The 27,285-nt window shown below is 41.1% G+C and overlaps 1 protein-coding gene across 1 annotated transcript in view; it reads right to left on the bottom strand.

Annotated features, from left to right (window-relative positions):
* Positions 1-2,105: 2,105 nt before the first annotated feature.
* Positions 2,106-27,285, bottom strand: part of LOC133552021 (proto-oncogene DBL-like) — a 42,956-nt gene continuing 17,776 nt past the window's right edge. Inside the window, exons 9-25 of the mRNA XM_061899266.1 lie at positions 18,435-18,626; positions 18,179-18,359; positions 18,022-18,110; positions 17,863-17,963; positions 17,731-17,797; positions 10,673-10,788; positions 10,529-10,598; positions 10,341-10,433; positions 10,183-10,275; positions 9,991-10,116; positions 6,008-6,199; positions 5,823-5,915; positions 5,636-5,721; positions 3,131-3,369; positions 2,969-3,072; positions 2,791-2,903; positions 2,106-2,701 (exon numbers count right to left, since the gene is read on the bottom strand). Coding sequence (XP_061755250.1) covers positions 2,620-2,701; positions 2,791-2,903; positions 2,969-3,072; positions 3,131-3,369; positions 5,636-5,721; positions 5,823-5,915; positions 6,008-6,199; positions 9,991-10,116; positions 10,183-10,275; positions 10,341-10,433; positions 10,529-10,598; positions 10,673-10,788; positions 17,731-17,797; positions 17,863-17,963; positions 18,022-18,110; positions 18,179-18,359; positions 18,435-18,626 — 2,037 coding nt within the window. The 3' untranslated portion in view covers positions 2,106-2,619. The remainder of the gene's footprint in view (positions 2,702-2,790; positions 2,904-2,968; positions 3,073-3,130; positions 3,370-5,635; positions 5,722-5,822; positions 5,916-6,007; positions 6,200-9,990; positions 10,117-10,182; positions 10,276-10,340; positions 10,434-10,528; positions 10,599-10,672; positions 10,789-17,730; positions 17,798-17,862; positions 17,964-18,021; positions 18,111-18,178; positions 18,360-18,434; positions 18,627-27,285) is intronic.

Below are 27,285 nucleotides of genomic sequence, written 5' to 3' on the forward strand. Positions count from 1 at the left end.
ATCTCACTAAAACACTAGTAACACAATAAGCAGATAAGGGATTTAGCGGAATTATCCTAGCAAATGTGTTTAATAACATCTGAATTTTTTCCGAGTCCTTCACTCTCACTTTCCTCATCCACGAATCTTTCATCCTCGCTCACAAAAAAATCTTGCCTCGTTGAGAAACGTGGCTTTCCTCAGAGATACTGGCGGTCACCACACCGCTCCGACTTTCAGGTACGACCATATAATCTCACTAAAACACTAGTAACACAATAAGCAGATAAGGGATTTTCCAGAATTATCCTAGTAAATGTGTCTAATAACATCTGAATCGCTCCCACTGCCCTCGTCTTTTTTTTTTCTTCTAGTCCTTCACTCTCACTTTCCTCATCCATGAATCTTTCATCCTCGCTCCAAAAAAATCTTGCCTCGTTGAGAAACGTGGCTTTCCTCAGAGACACTGGCGGTCACCACACCCCTCCGACTTTCAGGTACGACCATATAATCTCACTAAAACACTAGTAACACAATAAGCAGAAAAGGGATTTTCCAGAATTATCCTAGTAAATGTGTCTAATAACATCTGAATCGCTCCCACGAATCTTTCATCCTCGCTCAGAAAATATCTTGCCTCGTTGAGAAACGTGGCTTTCCTCAGAGGTACTGGCGGTCACCAAACCCCTCCGACTTTCAGGTACGACTAATTAATCAGATTAGGGATTTTCCAGAATTATCCTAGTCAATGTGTCTAATAACATCTGAATCGCTCCCACTGCCCTCGTCTTTTTTCTTTTTTTTCCTAGTCCTTCACTCTCACTTTCCTCATCCACGAATCTTTTATCCTCGCTCAAAAAAAATCTTGCCTCGTTGAGAAACGTGGCTTTCCTCAGAGATACTGGCGGTCACCACACCCCTCCGACTTTCAGGTACGACCATATAATCAGATTAGGGATTTTCCAGAATTATCCTAGTAAATGTGTCTAATAACATCTGAATCGCTCCCACTGCCCTCGTCTTTTTTTTCTTTTTCTAGTCCTTCACTCTCACTTTCCTCATCCATGAATCTTTCATCCTCGCTCCAAAAAAATCTTGCCTTGTTGAGAAACGTGGCTTTCCTCAGAGACACTGGCGGTCACCACACCCCTCCGACTTTCAGGTACGACCATATAATCTCACTAAAACATTAGTAACACAATAAGCAGATAAGGGATTTTGCGGAATTATCCTAGTAAATGTGTCTAATAACATCTGAATCGCTCCGACTGCCCTCGTCTGTTCTTTTTTTTTTCTAGTCCTTCACTCTAACTTTCCTCATCCACGAATCTTTCATCCTCGCTCAAAAATATCTTGCCTCGTTGAGAAACGTGGCTTTCCTCAGAGATACTGGCGGTCACCACACCCCTCCGACTTTCAGGTACGACCATATAATCTCACTAAAACATTAGTAACACAATAAGCAGATAAGGGATTTAGCAGAAATATCCTAGTAAATGTGTCTAGTAACATCTGAATCGCTCCGACTGCCCTCGTCTGTTCTTTTTTTTTTCTAGTCCTTCACTCTAACTTTCCTCATCCACGAATCTTTCAACCTCGCTCAAAAAAAATCTTGCCTCGTTGAGAAACGTGGCTTTCCTCAGAGATACTGGCGGTCACCACACCCCTCCGACTTTCAGGTACGACCATATAATCTCACTAAAACATTAGTAACACAATAAGCAGATAAGGGATTTAGCAGAAATATCCTAGTAAATGTGTCTAGTAACATCTGAATCGCTCCGACTGCCCTCGTCTGTTCTTTTTTTTTTTTTCTAGTCCTTCACTCTAACTTTCCTCATCCACGAATCTTTCAACCTCGCTCAAAAAAAATCTTGCCTCGTTGAGAAACGTGGCTTTCCTCAGAGATACTGGCGGTCACCCCACCCCTCCGACTTTCAGGTACGACCATATAATCTCACTAAAACACAAGTAACACAATAAACAGATAAGGGATTTTGCGGAATTATCTTAGCAAATGTGTCTAATATCTGAATTTTTTTCTAGTCCTTCACTCTCACTTTCCTCATCCACGAATCTTTCATTCTCGCTCAAATTAACGGGGAAATTGTCGCTTTCTCGGTCCGAATCGCTCTGGCTGCTGGTGGCCATGATTGTACACAACGTTCAGATGTGAGGAGCTCCACAACCCGTGACGTCACGTGCACATCGTCTGCTACTTCCGGTACAGGCAAGGCTTTTTTATTATCGACAAAAAGTTGCAAACTTTATCATCGATGTTCTCTACTAAATCCTTTCAGCAAAAATATGGCGAAATGATGAAGTATGACACATAAAATGGAGCTGCTATCCCCGTTTAAATAAGAACATCTCATTTCAGTAGGCCTTTAAACAATGGTGTGCTTTTATTGTGAAAATCCTATTGCGAGCATGGGACAAGAACAAAGTGCGAGGCAGGCTGGGGGAGGAGTCTAAATCCTAGGTCGGTAGAGGGCACAACGCCTCTCGTTTAAGGCACTTGTGAAGCCCCGCCCCCTTTTTTTTTTTTTCTAGCTAGCAAACACAAGCGGAAAGAGTTTGGCACGACTTCCTGTTGGGGGTGACGTCAACAGTTGTGCTCGCAGTGAGGAAGATTGTCTCTCAGCACGTCTCTCCCAGAATCCTGTGCAGGTCCTCGGGCAGAACCCGGCCTTCTTCGCCCCGGCTCAGGTTCCTCACCAGCCTGCGGGCGCCCCCCCAAGCAGGACAGAGTTAAAGTCCGCGTGACGGGGGCGGGGGGGAGGAGAAAAACGAAAAAAAAAGCCTTTTTACCACATTCCCGACATGTCCTGGTGCATCAGCTGGATGACGTCGCCGCAGTTGAAGATGATGTCATCGCTGCTGGCCATGCTGCTCGCCACCAGCACCCGGTAACTGCCCGACACCTGCGGCGACAAAGGTGAGGTCACGTGACGCGCTCGCCCTGGCATGTCAGGACAAGGAATCCGACCAGAGGGACGGGGAGGTCGTCCTCGTCCTCGTCCTCGTCCTCGGAGTCCGACAGGTCGGTGGCGCCCCAGTCCTCCAGGCCGTCGCAGGCGGGGACGGGCCAACCTGCAAAGGGGAAGTTAGCGTCGCCTTCTGGCGTTCGGACGGCGTGTGGCGGGCTCACCGCGGCGAGGCGAGTGGACCACGGGGTCGGAGTGGGCGGGGCTGGTGTGCGCAAACTCCTCCCATCGGTGGGCGTGGCTTGTGGCCGACGAGCTGTGAGTAACAGGAAGACACGCTGAGCAGCCTCCCGACGATGCTCCGCCCCACGAGACACACACCTCGGACGCACTGACACACACACACACACACACACACACACACACGACAATCGACGCGTCACATTCGCCGCTAGGAACAGGTGTCAGTCAGGTGGGAGGAGTCTAAAGAGGAAGTAACAGGACGCAAACACGTGCACAGGAGGGTCACCTGTCGGAGAATTAGATAAGTACTATTATAATATAATATTTATAATTACTTATAACTATAATTATATAATTATAAGAATTAAATCTATTTATTCATAATTATTTTAATCTATTATAATATTATCTATTACTATATATAATAAGTAATATTGTTAATACTAATCTATATTTCTATAATATTAGACTAGATTTATACTATCTAAAATTCTAATAGCTATTACTAGATAGTTAATTATTAAAGTATTTAATTATAAGAATATATTAATTATATACTTAGTTAAATCTAATAATTTATGATATTATTTTAGTATTAATTATATAATTTAGATATAGAAATTAATATTATTAAGTATATATATACTAGAACTTAATAATTTATACTTAATTTATAGAAATATTAAAATTTAATATTATTAATCTATTTAATTAGATATCTTAATTTTATAATATTACTTTAGTATATTAACCAAGATATTTTTATTATCTATATTAACTATATATTAATTCTAATATAGATCTTATAGAATATTATATTTAAGTCTACTATTTTATATTAATAAGATTTTAAATAAATCTTTAATTTATTAATAGTATAATATATAGTAATTAATAGTAATAATTATAGTAATCTATATAATATTTAAAAGATACATATTCTATAATTAGATATAAATTAATTCTAATAAGATTGAATAGTAGATAATTATAATATTAATAAGTATAATATTAGATGGATGGATGGATAATATAAACTAAATAAAAAGTGATAAATTATATAAAATTATATAATATATAAAAATAAAATGAAATCAAATATATGGATGAAAAAATAGAAGATAATGTAATAATAAATAAACAATATAATTTAAAATGATCTAATATTACATAAACAACGTAATTTAAATGATATATGGTGTATTATAATATGATGGACAAGCGGGAGAAAATAGATGGATGGATGGATGGATAATATAAACTAAATAAAAAGTGATAAAATATATAAAATTATATAATATATAAAAATAAAATTAAATAAAATATATAGATGAAAAAATATAAGATAATGTAATAATAAATAAACAATATGATTTAAAATGATCTAATATTACATAAACAATGTAATTTAAAATTGAATATGATGTATTATGAGGTAAAAAAAGATGGATGGATGGATAATATAAACTAATAATATAAATAAAAAGTGATGAGTTATATAAAATGAAATAATATATAAAAATCAAATGAAATAAAATATAAATATATATGAAATAATATAAGATAACGTAATAATAAACAAACAATGTAATTTAAAATGATACAAGATGTATTATGATATGATGGACAAGCGGTAGGAAATGGATGGATGGATGGATAATATAAATAAAAAGTGTTAAATTATATAAAATTAAATCATATATAAAAAGCAAATTAATTAAAATATAAATATATATGAAATAATATAAGATAATGTTATATTAAACAAACAATGTCATTTAAAATGATCTAATATTACATAAACAATGCAATTTAAAATGATACAAGATGTATTATGATATGATGGACAAGCGGTAGGAAATGGATGGATGGATAATATAAATAAAAAGTGATCAATTATATAAATTAAATATTATATAAAAATAAAATGAAATAAAATATAAATATATATAAAATACTATAAGATAATGTAATATTAAACAAACAATGTCATTTAATATGATCTAATATTACATAAACAATGTAATTTAAAATGATACAAGATGTATTATAATATGATGGACAAGCGGTAGAAAATGGATGGATGGATAATATAAATAAAAAGTGATAAATTATATAAAATTAAATAATATATACAAATCAAATGAAATAAAATATAAATATATATGAAATAATATAAAATAATGTAATTATAAACAAACAATGTCATTTAAAATGATACAAGATGTATTATGATATGATGGACAAGCGGTAGAAAATGGATGGATGGATAATATAAACTAATAATATAAATAAAAAGTGATAAATTATATAAAATTAAATAACATATAAAAAATAAAATATAAGTGTATATGAAAAAATATAAGATAATGTAATAATAAATAAACAATGTAATTTAAGATGATTTAAAAATATAATAATGTAAAATAATATAATACATTACTGTATACAAATTTAAGTATTATAATATGATATAATCATACAATATAAGATCATATAAACCTTTTTGTTGCTGACTAATGATTTTATGAAGTTCTGTCAGCCAGGTGTCCTTCACCTCCACACTCGGGGCCTACACACACACACACACACACACACACACACACACACACACACACTAATAAATAAGAAGACTACTGCTATAATATTTCTGTGACCAAATAAAAGTCGAACCTGCAGGACGTAGACTTGGTGTCCCGCAGTGTCGCACATTTCAAACTTCTTGGCGTCCCCTTTCACGTTTTCCGTCACTCTCACGGAGTTCATCTGCGTGACGACGACACTTTATTCCATAATTCCTTTTTTTTTTTTTTTTTTTCTTCCCCCGAACGGACCAAATGGGGCGTCCGTCAACTCACCCTCAGGCAGGACTTGAAGCTGTAGACGGGCGTGCGCTCGTCCCGCCGCTTGCAGAAGAGCAGGGCGCGCTCGTGGAGGAAGACGTGTCTCTGCATGGGCTTAAAGCGGCCCAGCACCGCCGCCCTCTTGTGGCTCACCCACACACTGAAGCCGCCCTGCAGCAGCACCCGACCCAGACCGCCCAGGTCGCCCTGAAACAGTCAACATCGCTCTCATAACGGCGTAAAGTGCGGAAATGAATGGAATAATAAATAGGAAGTACAAACCCCGTTTCCATATGAGTTGGGAAATGGTGTTAGATGTAAATATAAACAGAATACAATGATTTGCAAATTTTTTCGACCCATATTCAGTTGAATATGCTACAAAGACAACATATTTGATATTCAAACTCATAAACTTTATTTTCTTTTGCAAATAATTAACTTGGAATTTCATGCTGCAACACATGCCAAAGTAGTTGGGAAAGGGCATGTTCACCACCTTTTCTTTTAACAACACTCAATAGGAAACTAATTGTTGAAGCTTTGAAAGTGGAAGTCTTTCCCATTCTTCAATCAATGTTTACTTATATAGCCCTAAATCACTAGTGTCTCAAAGGGCTGCACAAGCCACTACCACATCCTCGGTAGGCCCACATAAGGGCAAGGAAAAACTCACACCCAGTGGGACGTCGGTGACAATGATGACTATGAGAACCTTGGAGAGGAGGAAAGCGATGGATGTCGAGCGGGTCTAACATGATACTGTGAAAGTTCAATCCATAATGGATCCAACACAGTCGCGAGAGTCCAGTCCAAAGCGGATCCAACACAGCAGCGAGAGTCCCGTTCACAGCGGAGCCAGCAGGAAACCATCCCAAGCGGAGGCGGATCAGCAGCGCAGAGATGTCCCCAGCCGATACACAGGCAAGCAGTACATGGCCACCGGATCGGACCGGACCCCCTCCACAAGGGAGAGTGGGACATAGGAGAAAAAAGAAAAGAAACGGCAGATCAACTGGTCTAAAAAGGGAGTCTTGTTAAAGGCTAGAGTATACAAATGAGTTTTAAGGTGAGACTTAAATGCTTCTACTGAGGTGGCATCTCGAACTGTTACCCAAATCACAAATGTCTCAAAGGACTGCACAAATCATTACGACTACAACATCCCCGGAAGAACCCACAAAAGGGCAAGGAAAACTCACACCCAGTGGGCAGGGAGAATTCACATCCAGTGGGACGCCAGTGACAATGCTGACTATGAGAAACCTTGGAGAGGACCTCAGATGTGGGCAACCCCCCCCCTCTAGGGGACCGAAAGCAATGGATGTCGAGCGGGTCTAACATGATACTGTGAAAGTTCAATCCATAGTGGCTCAAGACAGCAGTGAGAGTCCCGTCCACAGGAAACCATCTCAAGCGGATCAGCAGCGTAGAGATGTCCCCAACCGATACAGGCGAGCGGTCCATCCTGGGTCCCGACTCTGGACAGCCAGTACTTCATCCATGGTCATCGGACCGGTCCCCTCCACAAGGGAGGGGGGGACATAGGAGAAAAATAAAAGAAGCGGCAGATCAACTGGTCTAAAAAGGAGGTCTATTTAAAGGCTAGAGTATACAGATGAGTTTTAAGGTGAGACTTAAATGGTTCTACTGAGGTGGCATCTCGAACTGTTACCGGGAGGGCATTCCAGAGTACTGGAGCCCGAACGGAAAACGCTCTATAGCCCGCAGACTTTTTTTGGGCTCTAGGAATCACTAACAAGCCGGAGTCTTTTGAACGCAGATTCTTGTTTTATGTGGAGCTTCAGCCGTTCAACACTCGTATTTTACGCTTCATAATGCACCACATATTTTTGATGGGAGACAGGTCTGGACTGCAGGCGGGCCAGGAAAGTACCCGCACTCTTTTTTTACGAAGCCATGCTGTTGTAATACGTGCTGAATGTGGCTTGGCATTGTCTTGCTGAAATAAGCAGGGGCGTCCATGAAAAAGACGGCGTTTAGATGGCAGCATATGTAGTTCCAAAACCTGTATGTACCTTTCAGCATTAATGGTGCCTTCACAGATGTGTAAGTTACCCATGCCTTGGGCACTAATGCACCCCCATACCATCACAGATGCTAGCTTTTGAACTTTGCGTCGATAACAGTCTGGATGGTTCACTTCCCCTTTGGTCCGGATGACACGATGTCAAATATTTCCAAAAACAATTTAAAATGTGGACTTGCCAGACCACAGAACACTTTTCCACTTTGCATCAGTCCATTTTAGATGATCTCGGGCCCAGAGAAGCCGGCGGAGTTTCTGGATGTTGTTGATAAATGGCTTTCGCTTTGCATAGGAGAGCTTTAACTTGCACTTACAGATGTAGCGACCAACTGTATTTAGTGACAGTGGTTTTCTGAAGTGCTCCTGAGCCCATGTGGTGATATCCTTTAGAGATTGATGTCGGTTTTTGATACAGTGCCGTCTGAGGGATCGAAGGTCACGGTCATTCAATGTTGGTTTCCGGCCATGCCGCTTACGTGGAGTGATTTCTCCAGATTCTCTGAACCTTTTGATGATTTTATGGAGCGTAGATGTTGAAATCCCTAAATTTCTTGCAATTGCACTTTGAGAAAGGTTGTTCTTAAACTGTTTGACTATTTGTTCACGCAGTTGTGGACAAAGGGGTGTACCTCGCCCCATCCTTTCTTGTGAGAGACCGAGCAGTTTTTGGGAAGCTGTTTTTATACCCAATCATGGCACCCACCTTAGCCTGATATTGGGCCCAGAGAAGCCGCGCGGAGTTTCTGGATGTTGTTGATAAATGGCTTTCGCTTTGCATAGTAGAGCTTTAACTTGCACTTACAGATGTAGCAACGAACTGTATTTAGTGACAGTGGTTTTCTGAAGTCTTCCTGAGCCCATGTGGTGATATCCTTTTAGAGATTGATTTCGCTTTTTGATATGAAGGTCATGGTCATTCAATGCCGCTTACGTGGAGTGATTTCTCCAGATTCTCTGAACCTTTTGATGATATTATGGAGCGTAGATGTTGAAATCCCTAAATTTCTTGCAATTGCACTTTGAGAAAGGTTGTTCTTAAACTGTTTGACTATTTGCTCACGCAGTTGTGGACAAAGGGGTGTACCTCGCCCCATCCTTTCTTGTGAAAGACCGAGCAGTTTTTGGGAAGCTGTTTTTATACCCAATCATGGCACCCACCTTAGCCTGATATCGGGGCCCAGAGAAGCCGGGTGGCGTTTCTGGATGTTGTTGATAAATGGCTTTCGCTTTGCATAGTATAGCTTTAACTTGCACTTACAGATGTAGCAACGAACTGTATTTAGTGACAGTGGTTTTCTGAAGTCTTCCTGAGCCCATGTGGTGATATCCTTTTAGAGATTGATTTCGCTTTTTGATACGAAGGTCACGGTCATTCAATCCCGCTTACGTGGAGTGATTTCTCCAGATTCTCTGAACCTTTTGATGATATTATGGAGCGTAGATGTTGAAATCCCTAAATTTCTTGCAATGTCACTTTGAGAAAGGTTGTTCTTAAACTGTTTGACTATTTGCTCACACAGTTGTGGACAAAGGGGTGTACCTCGCCCCATCCTTTCTTGTGAGAGACCGAGCAGTTTTTGGGAAGCTGTTTTTATACCCAATCATGGCACCCACCTTAGCCTGCACACCTGTGGGATGTTCCAAAATAAGTGTTTGATGAGCATTCCTCAACTTTATCAGTACTTATTGCCACCTTTCCCAACTTCTTTGTCAGGTGTTGCTGGCATCAAATTCTAAAGTTAATGATTTTTTTATCAGTTTGAACATCAAATATGTTGACTTTGTAGCATATTCAACTGAATTTGGGTTGAAAATGATTTGCAAATATTTTGTTTATATTTACATCTAACACAATTTCCCAAATAATGAATTATTATGAGATGATAAATGTCTCCCCCTTGTGGATTAATGGAGAACTACAACACTTCTGCCTGTGGTTGGTGGGGACCTGGTATCCGGTGATGGCGGTCTGGTGCATGGAGTCGTTGAGGGACTTGAGCAGGTCCAGCATGCAGTCCAGCGCCTCCTGGAGTTGCGTGCGGTACTCCAGCTGCATGCAGTGCTTGAGGAGCTCCTGCGGGACGGAGGACGGGCGCCGGTCAGCTGACAGGAAGTGACGCGCCCGCCGAGCAGGACCCACCTTGAGGAGGAGCTGGTACTTGGCGAGGCGCTGGACCGGCTTCAGGAGGTACGAGTCCAAGGCCAGCTTGTGATCCAGTTTTTTCTGGCACTCCTGCGGGACGGACACTTGGTGAGACGCGCGCACACACACACACACACACACACACACACGCACACCTGGAAGAAGGCGGAGTCAGAACACTGTCGCCATAGCGACTCGGAGCGAGGCTTGTTCTGGCAATAGCGCTCGTACACCTGGAACTTGTCTTTCTGCACACACACACACACACACACACACACACACACACACACACTTCATCGGCGTCGAGCCCCCGCCGAGACAAAAGTGTCCCCCCCTTCCTCACCCGCAGCAGGAAGCACCCCCCCACCCTCTCCGGTGTGTCCAGACAACGCTGGAGGTCCTGCAGGAAGATTCTGGAGGCGGGAGAAAGGTTGAAAGGGGGCGGAGCCTGGACGGCCTCTGTCAGGTGAGGAGGAAGTGAGGTCACCTGCTGTGAAACTGGTAGATCTCGGGCATGTTGCCGAACAGGATGTCCTTCTGACTGAGGAGGAGGGACGGAAGTAGGTACGCCATGGACGGGTCCTCCATCTCTGCTCGGTAACCCTTGACGACGAGGGGACAAGGAGGCAGGAGACAAGGACGTGAGGTAGGGGACAAGGAGGCAGGATGGGAGGCAGGGACGTAAGATAGGGGACAAGGGGGCAGGAGACAAGGACGTGAGGGAGGAGACAAGATGGAAGACAGGGACGTAAGATAGGGGACAAGGAGGCAGGAGACAAGGACATAAGGTAGGAGACAAGATGGGAGACAGGGACGTAAGATAGGGGACAAGGAGGCAGGAGACAAGGACATGAGGTAGGAGACAAGATGGAAGACAGGGACGTAAGATAGGGGACAAGGAGGCAGGAGACAAGGACATGAGGTAGGAGACAAGATGGAAGACAGGGACGTAAGATAGGGGACAAGGAGGCAGGAGAAAAGGACGTGAGGTAGGGGACAAGGAGGCAGGAGACAAGGACGTGAGGTAGGAGACAAGATGGGAGACAGGGACGTAAGATAGGGGGTAAGGAGGCAGGAGACAAGGACGTGAGGTAGGAGACAAGATGGGAGACAAGGACGTAAGATAGGGGGCAAGGAGGCAGGAGACAAGGACGTGAGGGAGGAGACAAGATGGAAGACAGGGACGTAAGATAGGGGACAAGGAGGCAGGAGACAAGGAAATAAGGTAGGAGACAAGATGGGAGACAGGGACGTAAGATAGGGGACAAGGAGGCAGGAGACAAGGACATGAGGTAGGAGACAAGATGGAAGACAGGGACGTAAGATAGGGGACAAGGAGGCAGGAGACAAGGACGTGAGGTAGGGGACAAGGAGGCAGGAGACAAGGACGTGAGGTAGGAGACAAGATGGGAGACAGGGACGTAAGATAGGGGGTAAGGAGGCAGGAGACAAGGACGTGAGGTAGGAGACAAGATGGGAGACAGGGACGTAAGATAGGGGACAAGGAGGCAGGATGGGAGACAAGGACAAAAGATAGGGGACAAGGAGGTAGGAAAGGAGAGAAGGACGTAGGATAGGGGACCAGGAGGGAGGAAAGGAGAAAAGGATGTATGATAGGGGACGAAGAGGTAGGGAAGGGAATAAGGACGTAAGATAGGGGACAAGGAGGCAGGAGACAGGGACATAAGGTAGGAGACAAGACGGGAGATAAGGATGTAAGATAGGGGACAAGGAGGCAGGATGGGAGGCAGGGACGTAAGATAGGGGACAAGATGGGAGACAGGGACGTAAGATAAGGGACAAGGAGGCAGGAGACAAGGACGTGAGGTAGGAGACAAGATGGGAGACAAGGATGTAAGATAGGGGACAAGGAGGCAGGATGGGAGGCAGGGACGTAAGATAGGGGACAAGGGGGCAGGAGACAAGGACGTGAGGTTGGAGACAAGATGGGAGACAAGGACGTAAGATAGGGGACAAGGAGGCAGGAGACAAGGACGTGAGGTAGGAGACAAGATGGGAGACAGAGACGTAAGATAGGGGACAAGGAGGCAGGATGGGAGGCAGGGGCGTAAGATAGGGGACAAGGGGGCAGGAGACAAGGACGTGAGGTAGGAGACAAGATGGGAGACAAGGATGTAAGATAGGGGACAAGGAGGCAGGAGACAAGGACGTGAGGTAGGAGACAAGATGGGAGACAAGGATGTAAGATAGGGGACAAGGAGGCAGGAGACAAGGACGTGAGGTAGGGGACAAGGAGGCAGGAGACAAGGACGTGAGGTATGAGACAAGATGGGAGTCAAGGATGTAAGATAGGGGACAAGGAGGCAGGAGACAAGGACGTGAGGTAGGGGACAAGGAGGCAGGAAAGGAGAAAAAGATTCAAGATAGGGGACAAGGAGGCAGGAGACAAGGCCATAAGGTAGGAGACAAGATGGGAGACAATGATGTAAGATAGGGGACAAGGAGGCAAGTAAGGGAATAAGGAGGTAAGATAGGGAAGAAGGAGGCAGGAAAGGAGACAAACATGTAAAATAGGGGACAAGGAGGTAGGAAAGGGAATAAGGAGGTAAGATAGAGGACAAGGAGGCATGAAAGGGAATAAGGAGGTAAGATAGGGGACAAGGAGGCAGGAAAGGGAATAAGGAGGTAAGATAGGGGACAAGGAGGCAGGAAAGGGAATAAGGAGGTAAGATAGAGGACAAGGAGGCAGGGAAGGGAATAAGGAGGTAAGATAGGGAACAAGGAGCCAGGAAAGTAGAAAAAGATGTAAGATAGGGGACAAGGAGGCAGGAAAGGAGACAAGGATGCAGGATTGGGGACAAGGATGCAAGATGGGAGACAAGGACGCTGGATGGGAGACGAGGACGCAAGATAGGAGACAAGGATGCAGGGTGGGAGATAAGGATGCAGAATGGGAGACAAGGATGCAAGATGGGAGACAAGGACGCTGGATGGGAGACGAGGACGCAAGATAGGAGACAAGGATGCAGGGTGGGAGATAAGGACGCAGAATGGGAGACAGGGACGTAAGATAGGAGACAAGGATACAAGATAGGAGACAAGAATGTGGGATAGGAGATTAGGGCGCAAGATGGGAGACAAGGATACAAGATAGGAGACAAGGATGTGGGATAGGAGACAAGGGTGCAAGATGGGAGACAAGGGAATAAGGAGGTAAGATAGGGGACAATGAGGCAGGGAAGGGAATAAGGAGTTAAGATAGGGAACAAGGAGCCAGGAAATTAGAAAAAGATGTAAGATAGGGGACAAGGAGGCAGGAAAGGAGAAAAAGATGTATGATAGGGGGCAAGGAGGTAGGATTGGGGACAAGGATGCAGGATAGGAGACAATGATGCAGGGTGGGAGACAAGGATACAAGATAGGAGACAGGGATGTAAGATAGGAGACAAGGGCGCAAGATGGGAGAAAAGGATACAAGATAGGAGACAAGGATGTGGGATTGGAGACAAGTATGCAGGATAGGAGACAAGGGCGCAAGATGGGAGAAAAGGATACAAGATAGGAGACAAGAATGTGGGATAGGATACAAGGATGCCGGATTGGGGACAAGGATGCAGGATAGGAGACAAGGATGCAGGTTGGGAGATAAGGATGCAGGATAGGAGACAAGGATGCAGGTTGGGAGATAAGGATGCAGGATAGGAGACAAGGATGCAGGGTGGGAGATAAGGACGCAGCATGGGAGACAAGGATGTAAGATAGGAGAGAAGGATGTAAGATAGGAGAGAAGGATGCAGGATAGGAGACAAGGATGCAGGTTGGGAGATAAGGATGCAGGATAGGAGACAAGGATGCAGGATAGGAGACAAGGACGCAAGTGAGGAGACAAGGATGCAGGTTGGGAGATAAGGACGCAGCATGGGAGACAAGGATGTGAGATAGGAGAGAAGGATGTAAGATAGGAGAGAAGGATGTAAGATAGGAGAGAAGGATGCAGGATAGGAGACAAGGATGCAGGTTGGGACATAAGGATGCAGGATAGGAGACAAGGATGCAGGGTGGGAGATAAGGACGCAAAATGGGAGACAGGGATGTAAGATAGGAGAGAAGGGCGCAAGATGGGAGAAAAGGATACAAGATAGGAGACAAGAATGTGGGATAGGAGACAAGGATGCCGGATTGGGGACAAGGATGCAGGATAGGAGACAAGGATGGAGGTTGGGAGATAAGGATGCAGGATAGGAGACAAGGATGCAGGATAGGAGACAAGGATGCCGGTTGGGAGATAAGGATGCAGGATAGGAGACAAGGATGCAGGGTGGGAGATAAGGATGCAGGATAGGAGACAAGGATGCAGGTTGGGAGATAAGGATGCAGGATAGGAGACAAGGATGCAGGGTGGGAGATAAGGATGCAGGATAGGAGACAAGGATGCAGGTTGGGAGATAAGGATGCAGGATAGGAGACAAGGATGCAGGATAGGAGACAAGGACGCAAGTGAGGAGACAAGGATGCAGGGTGGGAGATAAGGACGCAGCATGGGAGACAAGGATGTAAGATAGGAGAGAAGGATGCAGGATAGGAGACAAGGATGCAGGTTGGGGGATAAGGATGCAGGATAGGAGACAAGGATGCAGGGTGGGAGATAAGGACGCAGAATGGGAGACAAGGATGTAAGATAGGAGAGAAGGATGCAGGTTGGGAGATAAGGATGCAGGATAGGAGACAAGGATGCAGGGTGGGAGATAAGGATGCAGGATAGGAGACAAGGATGCAGGGTGGGAGATAAGGATGCAGGATAGGAGACAAGGATGCAGGGTGGGAGTTTAGGATGCAGGATAGGAGACAAGGATGCAGGGTGGGGGATAAGGATGCAGGTTGGGAGATAAGGATGCAGGGTAGGAGACAAGGATGCAGGTTGGGAGATAAGGATGCAGGATAGGAGACAAGGATGCAGGATAGGAGACAAGGACGCAAGTGAGGAGACAAGGATGCAGGGTGGGAGATAAGGACGCAGCATGGGAGAGAAGGATGTAAGATAGGAGAGAAGGATGCAGGATAGGAGACAAGGATGCAGGTTGGGGGATAAGGATGCAGGATAGGAGACAAGGATGCAGGGTGGGAGATAAGGACGCAGAATGGGAGACAAGGATGTAAGATAGGAGAGAAGGATGCAGGATAGGAGACAAGGATGCAGGATAGGAGACAAGGATGCAGGTTGGGAGATACGGATGCAGGATAGGAGACAAGGATGCAGGGTGGGAGATAAGGATGCAGGATAGGAGACAAGGATGCAGGGTGGGAGATAAGGATGCAGGATAGGAGACAAGGATGCAGGTTGGGAGATAAGGATGCAGGATAGGAGACAAGGATGCAGGGTGGGAGATAAGGATGCAGGATAGGAGACAAGGATGCAGGTTGGGAGATAAGGATGCAGGATAGGAGACAAGGATGCAGGATAGGAGACAAGGACGCAAGTGAGGAGACAAGGATGCAGGGTGGGAGATAAGGACGCAGCATGGGAGACAAGGATGTAAGATAGGAGAGAAGGATGCAGGATAGGAGACAAGGATGCAGGTTGGGGGATAAGGATGCAGGATAGGAGACAAGGATGCAGGGTGGGAGATAAGGACGCAGAATGGGAGACAAGGATGTAAGATAGGAGAGAAGGATGCAGGATAGGAGACAAGGATGCAGGATAGGAGACAAGGATGCAGGTTGGGAGATACGGATGCAGGATAGGAGACAAGGATGCAGGGTGGGAGATAAGGATGCAGGATAGGAGACAAGGATGCAGGGTGGGAGATAAGGATGCAGGATAGGAGACAAGGATGCAGGTTGGGAGATAAGGATGCAGGATAGGAGACAAGGATGCAGGGTGGGAGATAAGGATGCAGGATAGGAGACAAGGATGCAGGTTGGGAGATAAGGATGCAGGATAGGAGACAAGGATGCAGGATAGGAGACAAGGACGCAAGTGAGGAGACAAGGATGCAGGGTGGGAGATAAGGACGCAGCATGGGAGACAAGGATGTAAGATAGGAGAGAAGGATGCAGGATAGGAGACAAGGATGCAGGTTGGGGGATAAGGATGCAGGATAGGAGACAAGGATGCAGGGTGGGAGATAAGGACGCAGAATGGGAGACAAGGATGTAAGATAGGAGAGAAGGATGCAGGTTGGGAGATAAGGATGCAGGATAGGAGACAAGGATGCAGGGTGGGAGATAAGGATGCAGGATAGGAGACAAGGATGCAGGGTGGGAGATAAGGATGCAGGATAGGAGACAAGGATGCAGGGTGGGAGTTTAGGATGCAGGATAGGAGACAAGGATGCAGGGTGGGGGATAAGGATGCAGGTTGGGAGATAAGGATGCAGGGTAGGAGACAAGGATGCAGGTTGGGAGATAAGGATGCAGGATAGGAGACAAGGATGCAGGATAGGAGACAAGGACGCAAGTGAGGAGACAAGGATGCAGGGTGGGAGATAAGGACGCAGCATGGGAGAGAAGGATGTAAGATAGGAGAGAAGGATGCAGGATAGGAGACAAGGATGCAGGTTGGGGGATAAGGATGCAGGATAGGAGACAAGGATGCAGGGTGGGAGATAAGGACGCAGAATGGGAGACAAGGATGTAAGATAGGAGAGAAGGATGCAGGATAGGAGACAAGGATGCAGGATAGGAGACAAGGATGCAGGTTGGGAGATACGGATGCAGGATAGGAGACAAGGATGCAGGGTGGGAGATAAGGATGCAGGATAGGAGACAAGGATGCAGGATTGGGGACAAGGACACAAGCGAGGAGACAAGGATGCAGGATAGGAGACAAGGATGCAGGTTGGGAGATAAGGATGCAGGATAGGAGACAAGGATGCAGGGTGGGGGATAAGGATGCAGGTTGGGAGATAAGGATGCAGGATAGGAGACAAGGATGCAGGTTGGGAGATAAGGATGCAGGATAGGAGACAAGGACGCAAGTGAGGAGACAAGGATGCAGGACAGGAGAGAAGGATGCAGGATAGGAGACAAGGACGCAACTGAGGAGACAAGGATGCAGGATAGGAGACAAGGATGCAGGTTGGGAGATAAGGATGCAGGATAGGAGACAAGGATGCAGGGTGGGAGACAAGGATGCAGGGTGGGAGATAAGGATGTAGGATAGGAGACAAGGATGCAGGGTGGGAGATAAGGATGCAGGACAGGAGAGAAGGATGCAGGATTGGAGACAAGGATGCAGGCTGGGAGATAAGGATGCAGGATAGGAGACAAGGATGCAGGGTGGGAGATAAGGATGTAGGATAGGAGACAAGGATGCAGGGTGGGAAATAAGGATGCAGGACAGGAGAGAAGGATGCAGGATTGGAGACAAGGATGCAGGCTGGGAGACAAGGATGCAGGATAGGAGACAAGGATGGAGGTTGGGAGATAAGGATGCAGGACAGGAGAGAAGGATGCAGGATAGGAGACAAGGACGCAAGTGAGGAGAGAAGGATGCAGGATTGGGGACAAGGACACAAGCGAGGAGACAAGGATGCAGGACAGGAAAGGGAGAGTGTGTGCGTGTGCGTACGTGAAGACGCTCACCAGCAGCACGGTGAGCAGCTCGTCCACGTAGATCTTCTCCGTGTAGATCAGCTCCTTCATGACGTGACTGCGGAGTCCAAGGCGACACCCTGAGTGACCTTTGACCTCAGCCAGGAGGACATTTACACGTACCGTGCGATTTGCTCAGGATTGTCCTCCGCCTCCGAGTCGGTGTCGGGGGCGGAGCCATACAGAGTACTGCGGTGGCCATGGTAGTCGTGCATCACCTCAATCTGACGCAACATGACGTCCGTTACACACACACACACACACACACACACATGCGCTCACCTTACGCTGGCCGCCGCTCCTCCTCGACGTTCTCTTGCCAGGAAGAAGGTCGAAGGAGAACTTGGAGTTGAGGAGGTTGAAGTCCACGCCTGCAGACACAAGCAGAATGAGGAGCGGTCGTCCATCTTGGATGGGGGTGTAGAGGGGGGGGGGCTACCATGCTTGGGGGAGAAGAGGGGCGACTTGCAGCGCTGAAGAGTCTGCTCGGCCTCGGGCCGCGGCGCCACCAGCTGGATGGGTCTGACCCGCACGTCGGCCATCTTCCTGAGACACTGCTCCCTGTTTCGCATCATGGCCTGCACGGACGTCAGCTTGTCCGTCACCATGGAGATCTGGTCCTGGCAGGCACCGGCGTGTCATCATCAGACAGGAAGTGTGTGTGTGTGTGTGTGTGTGTGTGTGTGTGTCGCTACCTGCAGCTGCGGGGTGAGGATAGCCTCAAACTCCAGACTGGGGAAGTCTTGCTTGTTCTTAATGACAGGTGGCGCCCTCTCCTGGTGGCAGCTCAGGTAGTGCAAGGCCTCCTGGGCTCCTTCCCGGGTCTGGAACTTGTCCACCATCTGACTGGCCAGCAGGTAGGCGCCCTCGTCACACCAGCGCAGCGCCTACACACACACACACACACGCTCAGCTGTGACACACACACACACACACACACACACACACACACACACACACACACACGCTCAGCTGTGACACACACACACACACACACACACACACACACACACATTCTTGTATTTGTGACCTTCTTGAGACCTCTGAAAAATGCCTACCTCATTAGGACCAGCCTTTCTAGATATATAAAGAAGTGTATTTACAACATTAATAATATATACATACTATGCAAATACAAAAAAAAGCTTCCGTTGAGATGGAATTTCACCACAAAAATGAGAATTTTGATAAAAGTCGTCATTTTACTCAGCGGTAAGGTCAAAATTTTACAAGAAAAACTGAACATTTATGCCATATTTTCATAAAAGGCCCGGTAAGGAGGTGGCGACTTGTCCAGGATGTACCCCGCCTTTCGCCAGATTGCAGCTGATATAGGCTCAAGCGACCCCCCCCCCCCCCCCCGCGACCCCAAAAGGGACAAGCAGGAGAAAATGGAGGGATGGATTTTCATAAAAGTTGGAATTTTACTCAACAAGAGTCGCAATTTTACAAGAAAATATTAAAATGTTGGCAATTTTACGAAAAGAATCGCAATTTTATTTAAAAAAAAGACACAATTTCATTAGAAACCTTTAAAATTTGGGCAATACTATGATAAAAATGTGAATTTTACTTGGCAAAGTGATGATAAAAGTCACAATTTTACTCCAAAAATGTCACTATTTTACAATAACAACAAAAAAATTGGCAATATTGTGAAAAAAGTCTGGATTTCATATGACAAATGTCGCCATTTTGCACTAAAAATGTATATAATATGACATAAAAAAGTAATAATTTTGCCACAATACATAAACAGAAAGAATATGAAAAATTATTTCCAATTTTATAAGAAAAAAGTCGACACATTGTGAGAAAAAGACTGCTTCTAGATTTATTTATTTTTTATTTTTTTTGTTTGTAATTGGCTTTTAATATCCATTATTTACTTCAATTTATTACAATATGTCTCTATATACATATTTTTAATATAATTTAAAAAAAAAAAGTTGGCCAAAAAGGGGTCGCATTTCCATTTCTCCCACACACTTGTTATTTCATATGTTGGCTCGAGTGGGAGCACTTTTAAAACCGATTTGAAAAATCCCTCCTTTTTGGGACCACCCTCGTTTTGACAGATTTCACCACCAGGGGGTGCAAATGAGACATTCTCTATTAGATGCAATGGTTTTCCATGATTTATGTCCTCACTTGTTCACACCTCCTCATATGGAAGCTACTTTTCCTTGTTGATGTCTCAAGAAGGGTCGAAACACAACAACACACACACACACATACACACAAACACACACACACACACACACACACATTGTTGTATTTGTGACCTTCTTGAGACCTCTGAAAAATGTCTACGTCTTTAGGACCACCCTTTTCTAGATATATAAAGAAGTGTATTTACAACATTAATAATATATACATACTATGCAAATACAAAAAAAAGCTTCCGTTGAGATGGAATTTCACAACAAAAATGAGAATTTCGATAAAAGTCGTCATTTTACTCAGCGTAAGGTCAAAATTTTACAAGAAAAAGTGAACGTTTATGCCATATTTTCATAAAAGGCCCTGTAAGGAGGTGGCGACTTGTCCAGGGTGTACACCGCCTTTCGCCAGATTTCAGCTGACATAGGCTCAAGCGACCCCCCCCCCCCGCGACCCCAAAAGGGACAAGCAGGAGAAAATGGAGGGATGGATTTTCATAAAAGTTGGAATTTTACTCAACAAGAGTCGCAATTTTACAAGAAAATATTAAAATGTTGGCAATTTTACGAAAAGAATCGCGATTTTATTCGAAAAAAAAGACACAATATCATTAGAAACCTTTACAATTTGGGCAATACTATAATAATAATGTGAATTTTACTTGGCAAAGTGATGACAAATGTCACTATTTTACAATAACAACAAAAAAATTGGGCAATATTGTGAAAAAAGTCTGAATTTTATATGACAAATGTTGCCACTTTGAACTAAAAATGTAAATAATATGACATAAAAAAGTAATAATTTTGCCACGCTACATAAACAGAAAGAATATGAAAAATGATTTCCAATTTTATAAGAAAAAAGTCGACACATTGTGAGGAAAAGACTACTTCTAGATTTATTTATTTTTTAATTTTTTTGTTTGTAATTGGCTTTTAATATCCATTATTTACTTCAATTTATTACAATATGTCTCTACATACATATTTTTTGTATAATTAAAAAAAAAAAAAGTTGGCCAAAAAGGGGCGCATTTCAATTTCTTCCACACACTTGTTATTTCATATGTTGGCCCGAGTGGGAGCACTTTTAAAACCGATTTGAAAAATCCCTCCTTTTTGGGACCACCCTCGTTTTGACAGATTTCACCACCAGGGGGTGCAAATGAGACATTCTCTATTAGATGCAATGGTTTTTCCGTATTGGGACCATGATTTATGTCCTCACTTGTTCACACCTCCTCATATGGAAGCTACTTTTCCTTGTTGATGTCTCAAGAAGGGTCGAAACACAAGAACACACACACACATTTTTGTATTTCTTACCTTCTTGAGACCTCTAAAAAAAACCTACCTCTTTAGGACCAGCCTTTCTAGATATATAAAGAAGTGTATTTACAACATTAATAATATATAAATACTATGCAAATATAAAAAAAGCTTTTTGTGAAAAATGAAGTGGAATTTCACAACAAAAACTTAGAATTTTGGTAAAAGTCGTAATTTTACTCAGCACAGGTCAACATTTTACGAGAAAAACTGAACGTTTGTGCGATATTTTCATAAAAGTTGGAATTTTACTCATTAACAGTCGCAGTTTTACAAGAAAAGCTTAAAATTTTGGCAACTTTACGAAAAGAGTCGCGATTTTACTCGACAAAAGGTCACAATTTTATGAGGAACCTTTACAATTTGGGCAATACTATAATAAAAATGGGAATTTTACTTGGCAAAATGATGACAAAAGTTACTATTTTACTCCGAAAATGTCACTATTTTACAATAACAACAAAAATGGGCAATATTGTGAAAAAAGTCTGAATTTCATATGACAAATGTCGCCATTTTGCATTAAAAATGTAAATAATATGACATAAAAAAATAATAATTTTGCCACAATACATAAACAGAAAGAATATGAATTTTTTTTTCCAATTTTATAAGAAAAAAGTCAACACATTGTGAGAAAAATACTACTTCTAGATTTATTTATTTTTTTTGTTTGTAATTGGCTTTTAATATCTATTATTTACTTCAATTTATTACAATATGTCTCTATATACATATTTTTTGTATAATTAAAAAAAAAAAAAAGTTGGCCAAAAAGGGAGCGCATTTCCATTTCTTACACACACTTGTTATTTCATATGTTGACTAGAGTGGGAGCACTTTTAAAACCGATTTGAAAAATCCCTCCTTTTTGGGACCACCCTCGTTTTGACAGATTTCACCACCAGGGGGTGCAAATGAGACATTCTCTATTAGATGCAATGGTTTTTCGTATCGGGACCATGACTTATGTCCTCACTTGTTCACACCTCCTCATATGGAAGCTACTTTTCCTTGTTGATGTCTCAAGAAGGGTCGAAACACAAGAACACACACACACATTTTTGTATTTCTTACCTTCTTGAGACCTCCAAAAAATGCCCACCTCTTTAGGACCAGCCTTTCTAGATATATAAAGAAGTGTATTTACAACATTAATAATATATAAATACTATGCAAATATAAAAAAAGCTTGTTGTGAAAAAGTAAGTGGAATTTCCCAACAAAAACTTAGAATTTTGGTAAAAGTCGTAATTTTACTCAGCACAGGTCAACATTTTACGAGAAAAACTGAACATTTGTGCGATATTTTCACAAAAGTTGGAGTTTTACTCTTTAACAGTCGCAGTTTTACAAGAAAAGCTTAAAATTTTGGCAATTTTACGAAAAGAATCGCGATTTTATTCGAAAAAAAGACACAATATCATTAGAAACCTTTACAATTTGGGCAATACTATAATAAAAATGTGAATTTTATTTGGCAAAATGATGACAAAAGTCACTATTTTACTCAGAAAATGTCACTATTTTACAATAACAACAAAAAAATTGGCAATATTGTGAAAAAAGTCTGAATTTTATATGACAAATGTCGCCACTTTGCACTAAAAATGTAAGTAATTTGACATAAAAAATAATTTTGAGAAATTGTTTCCAATTTTATAAGAAAAAAGTCGACACATTGTGAGAAAAAGACTACTTCTAGATTTTTTATTTTTTTTGTTTGTAATCGGCTTTTAATATCCATTATTTACTTCAATTTATTACAATATGTCTCTATATACATATTTTTTGTAATTTTTTTAAAAATAAATGTTGGCCAAAGGGGTCGCATTTCAATTTCTTCCACACACTTGTTACTTCATATGTTGACCAGAGTGGGAGCACTTTTAAAACCGATTTGAAAAATCCCTCCTTTTTGGGACCACCCTCGTTTTGACAGATTTCACCACCAGGGGGTGCAAATGAGACATTCTCTATTAGATGCAATGGTTTTTCCATATTGGGACCATGATTTATGTCCTCACTTGTTCACACCTCCTCATATGGAAGCTACTTTTCCTTGTTGATGTCTCAAGAAGGGTCGAAACACAAGAACACACACACACATTTTTGTATTTCTTACCTTCTTGAGACCTCCAAAAAATGCCCACCTCTTTAGGACCAGCCTTTCTAGATATATAAAGAAGTGTATTTACAACATTAATAATATATAAATACTATGCAAATATAAAAAAGCTTGTTGTGAAAAATGAAGTGGAATTTCACAACAAAAATTTAGAATTTTGGTAAAAGTCGTAATTTTACTCAGCACAGGTCAAAATTTTACGAGAAAAACTGAACGTTTGTGCGATATTTTCATAAAAGTTGGAATTTTACTCATTAACAGTCGCAGTTTTACAAGAAAAGCTTAAAATTTTGGCAACTTTACGAAAAGAGTCGCGATTTTACTCGACAAAAGGTCACAATTTTATGAGAAACCTTTACAATTTGGGCAATACTATAATAAAAATGTGAATTTTACTTGGCAAAATGATGACAAAAGTCACAATTTTACTCCAAAAATGTCACTATTTTACAAGAACAACAAAAAAATGGGCAATATTGTGAAAAAAGTCTGAATTTCATATGACAAATGTCGCCATTTTGCACTAAAAATGTAAATAATATGACATAAAAAAGTAATAATTTTGCCACAATACATAAACAGAAAGAATATGAAAAATTATTTCCAATTTTATAAGAAAAAAGTCGACACATTGTGAGAAAAAGACTACTTCTAGATTTATTTATTTTTTATTTTTTTTGTTTGTAATTTGCTTTTAATATCTATTATATACTTCAATTTATTACAATATGTCTCTATATACATATTTTTTGTATAATAAAAAAAAAAAAAGTTGGTCAAAGGGGTCGCATTTCCATTTCTTCCACACACTTGTTATTTCATATGTTGGCCCGAGTGGGAGCACTTTTAAAACCGATTTGAAAAATTGCCAATTTTACTCGGCAAAATGGTGACAAAAGTCACAATTTTACTCCAAAAATGTCACTATTTTACAAGAACAACAAAAAAATGGGCAATATTGTGAAAAAAGTCTGAATTTTATATGACAAATGTCGCCATTTTGCACTAAAAATGTAAATAATTTGACATAAAAAAGTAATAATTTTGCCACAATACATAAACAGAAAGAATATGAGAAAATGTTCCCAATTTTATAAGAAAAAAGTCGACACATTGTGAGGAAAATACTGCTTCCAGTTACTTAAAAAAAATAAAAATAAAATTGGTTTGTAATTGTTTTTTTAATTTTCATTATTTACTTCAATTTATCACAATATATCTCTATATACATATTTTTAGTAATTAAAAAAAAAAATGTTGGCCAAAAAGGGGTCGCATTTCCATTTCTTACACACACTTGTTATTTCATATGTTGACTAGAGTGGGAGCACTTTTAAAACCGATTTGAAAAATCCCTCCTTTTTGGGACCAACCTCGTTTTGACAGATTTCACCACCAGGGGGTGCAAATGAGACATTCTCTATTAGATGCAATGGTTTTTCCATATTGGGACCATGATTTATGTCCTCACTTGTTCACACCTCCTCATATGGAAGCTACTTTTCCTTGTTGATGTCTCAAGAAGGGTCGAAACACAAGAACACACACACACATTTTTGTATTTCTTACCTTCTTGAGACCTCTGAAAAATGCCCACCTCTTTAGGACCAGCCTTTCTAGATATATAAAGAAGTGTATTTACAACATTAATAATATATAAATACTATGCAAATATAAAAAAAGCTTGTTGTGAAAAAGTAAGTGGAATTTCCCAACAAAAACTTAGAATTTTGGTAAAAGTCGTAATTTTACTCAGCACAGGTCAAAATTTTACGAGAAAAACTGAACGTTTGTGCGATATTTTCATAAAAGTTGGAGTTTTACTCTTTAACAGTCGCAGTTTTACAAGAAAAGATTAAAATTTTGGCAATTTTACGAAAAGAGTCGCGATTTTACTCGACAAAAAGACACAATATCATTAGAAACCTTTACAATTTGGGCAATACTATAATAAAAATGGGAATTTTACTTGGCAAAGTGATGACAAAAGTCACCATTTTACTCAGAAAATGTCACTATTTTACAATAACAACAAAAAAATTGGCAATATTGTGAAAAAAGTCTGAATTTTATATGACAAATGTCGCCACTTTGCACTAAAAATGTAAGTAATTTGACATAAAAAATAATTTTGAGAAATTGTTTCCAATTTTATAAGAAAAAAGTCGACACATTGTGAGAAAAAGACTACTTCTAGATTTTTTATTTTTTATTTTTTTTGTTTGTAATCGGCTTTTAATATCCATTATTTACTTCAATTTATTACAATATGTCTCTATATACATATTTTTTGTATAATTAAAAAAAAAAAGTTGGCCAAAGGGGTCGCATTTCCATTTCTTACACACACTTGTTATTTCATATGTTGGCCCGAGTGGGAGCACTTTTAAAACCGATTTGAAAAATTGCCAATTTTACTCGGCAAAATGGTGACAAAAGTCACAATTTTACTCCAAAAATGTCACTATTTTACAATAACAACAAAAAAATGGGCAATATTGTGAAAAAAGTCTGAATTTTATATGACAAATGTCACCACTTTGCATTAAAAATGTAAATAGTTCGACATAAAAAAGTAATAATTTTTCCACACTACAGAAACAGAAAGAATATGAGAAATTGTTCCCAATTTTATAAGAAAAAAGTCGACACATTGTGAGAAAAAGACTGCTTCCAGTTACTTAAAAAAAATGTTTTGGCTTGTGATTGTTTTTTTAGTTTTCATTATTTACTTCAAATTATTATAATATGTCTCTATATACATATTTTTTGTAATTTTTTTTTAAATAAATGTTGGCCAAAGGGGTCGCATTTCAATTTCTTCCAAACACTTGTTATTTCATATGTTGGCCCGAGTGGGAGCACTTTTAAAACCGATTTGAAAAATTGCCAATTTTACTTGGCAAAATGATGACAAAAGTCACAATTTTACTCCAGAAATGTCACTATTTTACAAGAACAACAAAAAAAATGGCAATATTGTGAAAAAAGTCTGAATTTTATATGACAAATGTCACCACTTTGCACTAAAAATGTAAATAGTTCGACATAAAAAAATAATAATTTTGCCACACTACATAAACTGAAAGAATATGAGAAATTGTTCCCAATTTTATAAGAAAAAAGTCGACACATTGTGAGAAAAAGACTGCTTCCAGTTACTTAAAAAAAAAATGTTTTGGCTTGTAATTGTTTTTTTAATTTTCATTATTTACTTCAAATTATTACAATATGTCTCTATATACATATTTTTTGTAATTTTTAAAAAAATAAATGTTGGCCAAAGGGGTCGCATTTCAACTTCTTCCAAACACTTGTTATTTCATATGTTGACCCGAGTGGGAGCACTTTTAAAACCGATTTGAAAAATTGCCAATTTTACTCGGCAAAATGATGACAAAAGTCACTATTTTACTCCGAAAATGTCACTATTTTACAATAACAACAAAAAAATTGGGCAATATTGTGAAAAAAGTCTGGATTTCATTTGACAAATGTCGCCATTTTGCACTAAAAATGTAAATAATATGACATAAAAAAGTAATAATTTTGCCACAATACATAAACAGAAAGAATATGAAATTTTTTTTCCAATTTTATAAGAAAAAAGTCAACACATTGTGAGAAAAAGACTACTTCTAGATTTATTTATTTTTTTTGTTTGTAATTGGCTTTTAATATCTATTATTTACTTCAATTTATTACAATATGTCTCTATATACATATTTTTTGTATAATTAAAAAAAAAAAGTTGGCCAAAGGGGTCGCATTTCCATTTCTTACACACACTTGTTATTTCATATGTTGGCCCGAGTGGGAGCACTTTTAAAACCGATTTGAAAAATCCCTCCTTTTTGGGACCACCCTCGTTTTGACAGATTTCACCACCAGGGGGTGCAAATGAGACATTCTCTATTAGATGCA

This window comes from Nerophis ophidion, linkage group LG04 (assembly GCF_033978795.1).
Source record: "Nerophis ophidion isolate RoL-2023_Sa linkage group LG04, RoL_Noph_v1.0, whole genome shotgun sequence".
Taxonomy (NCBI): domain Eukaryota; kingdom Metazoa; phylum Chordata; class Actinopteri; order Syngnathiformes; family Syngnathidae; genus Nerophis; species Nerophis ophidion.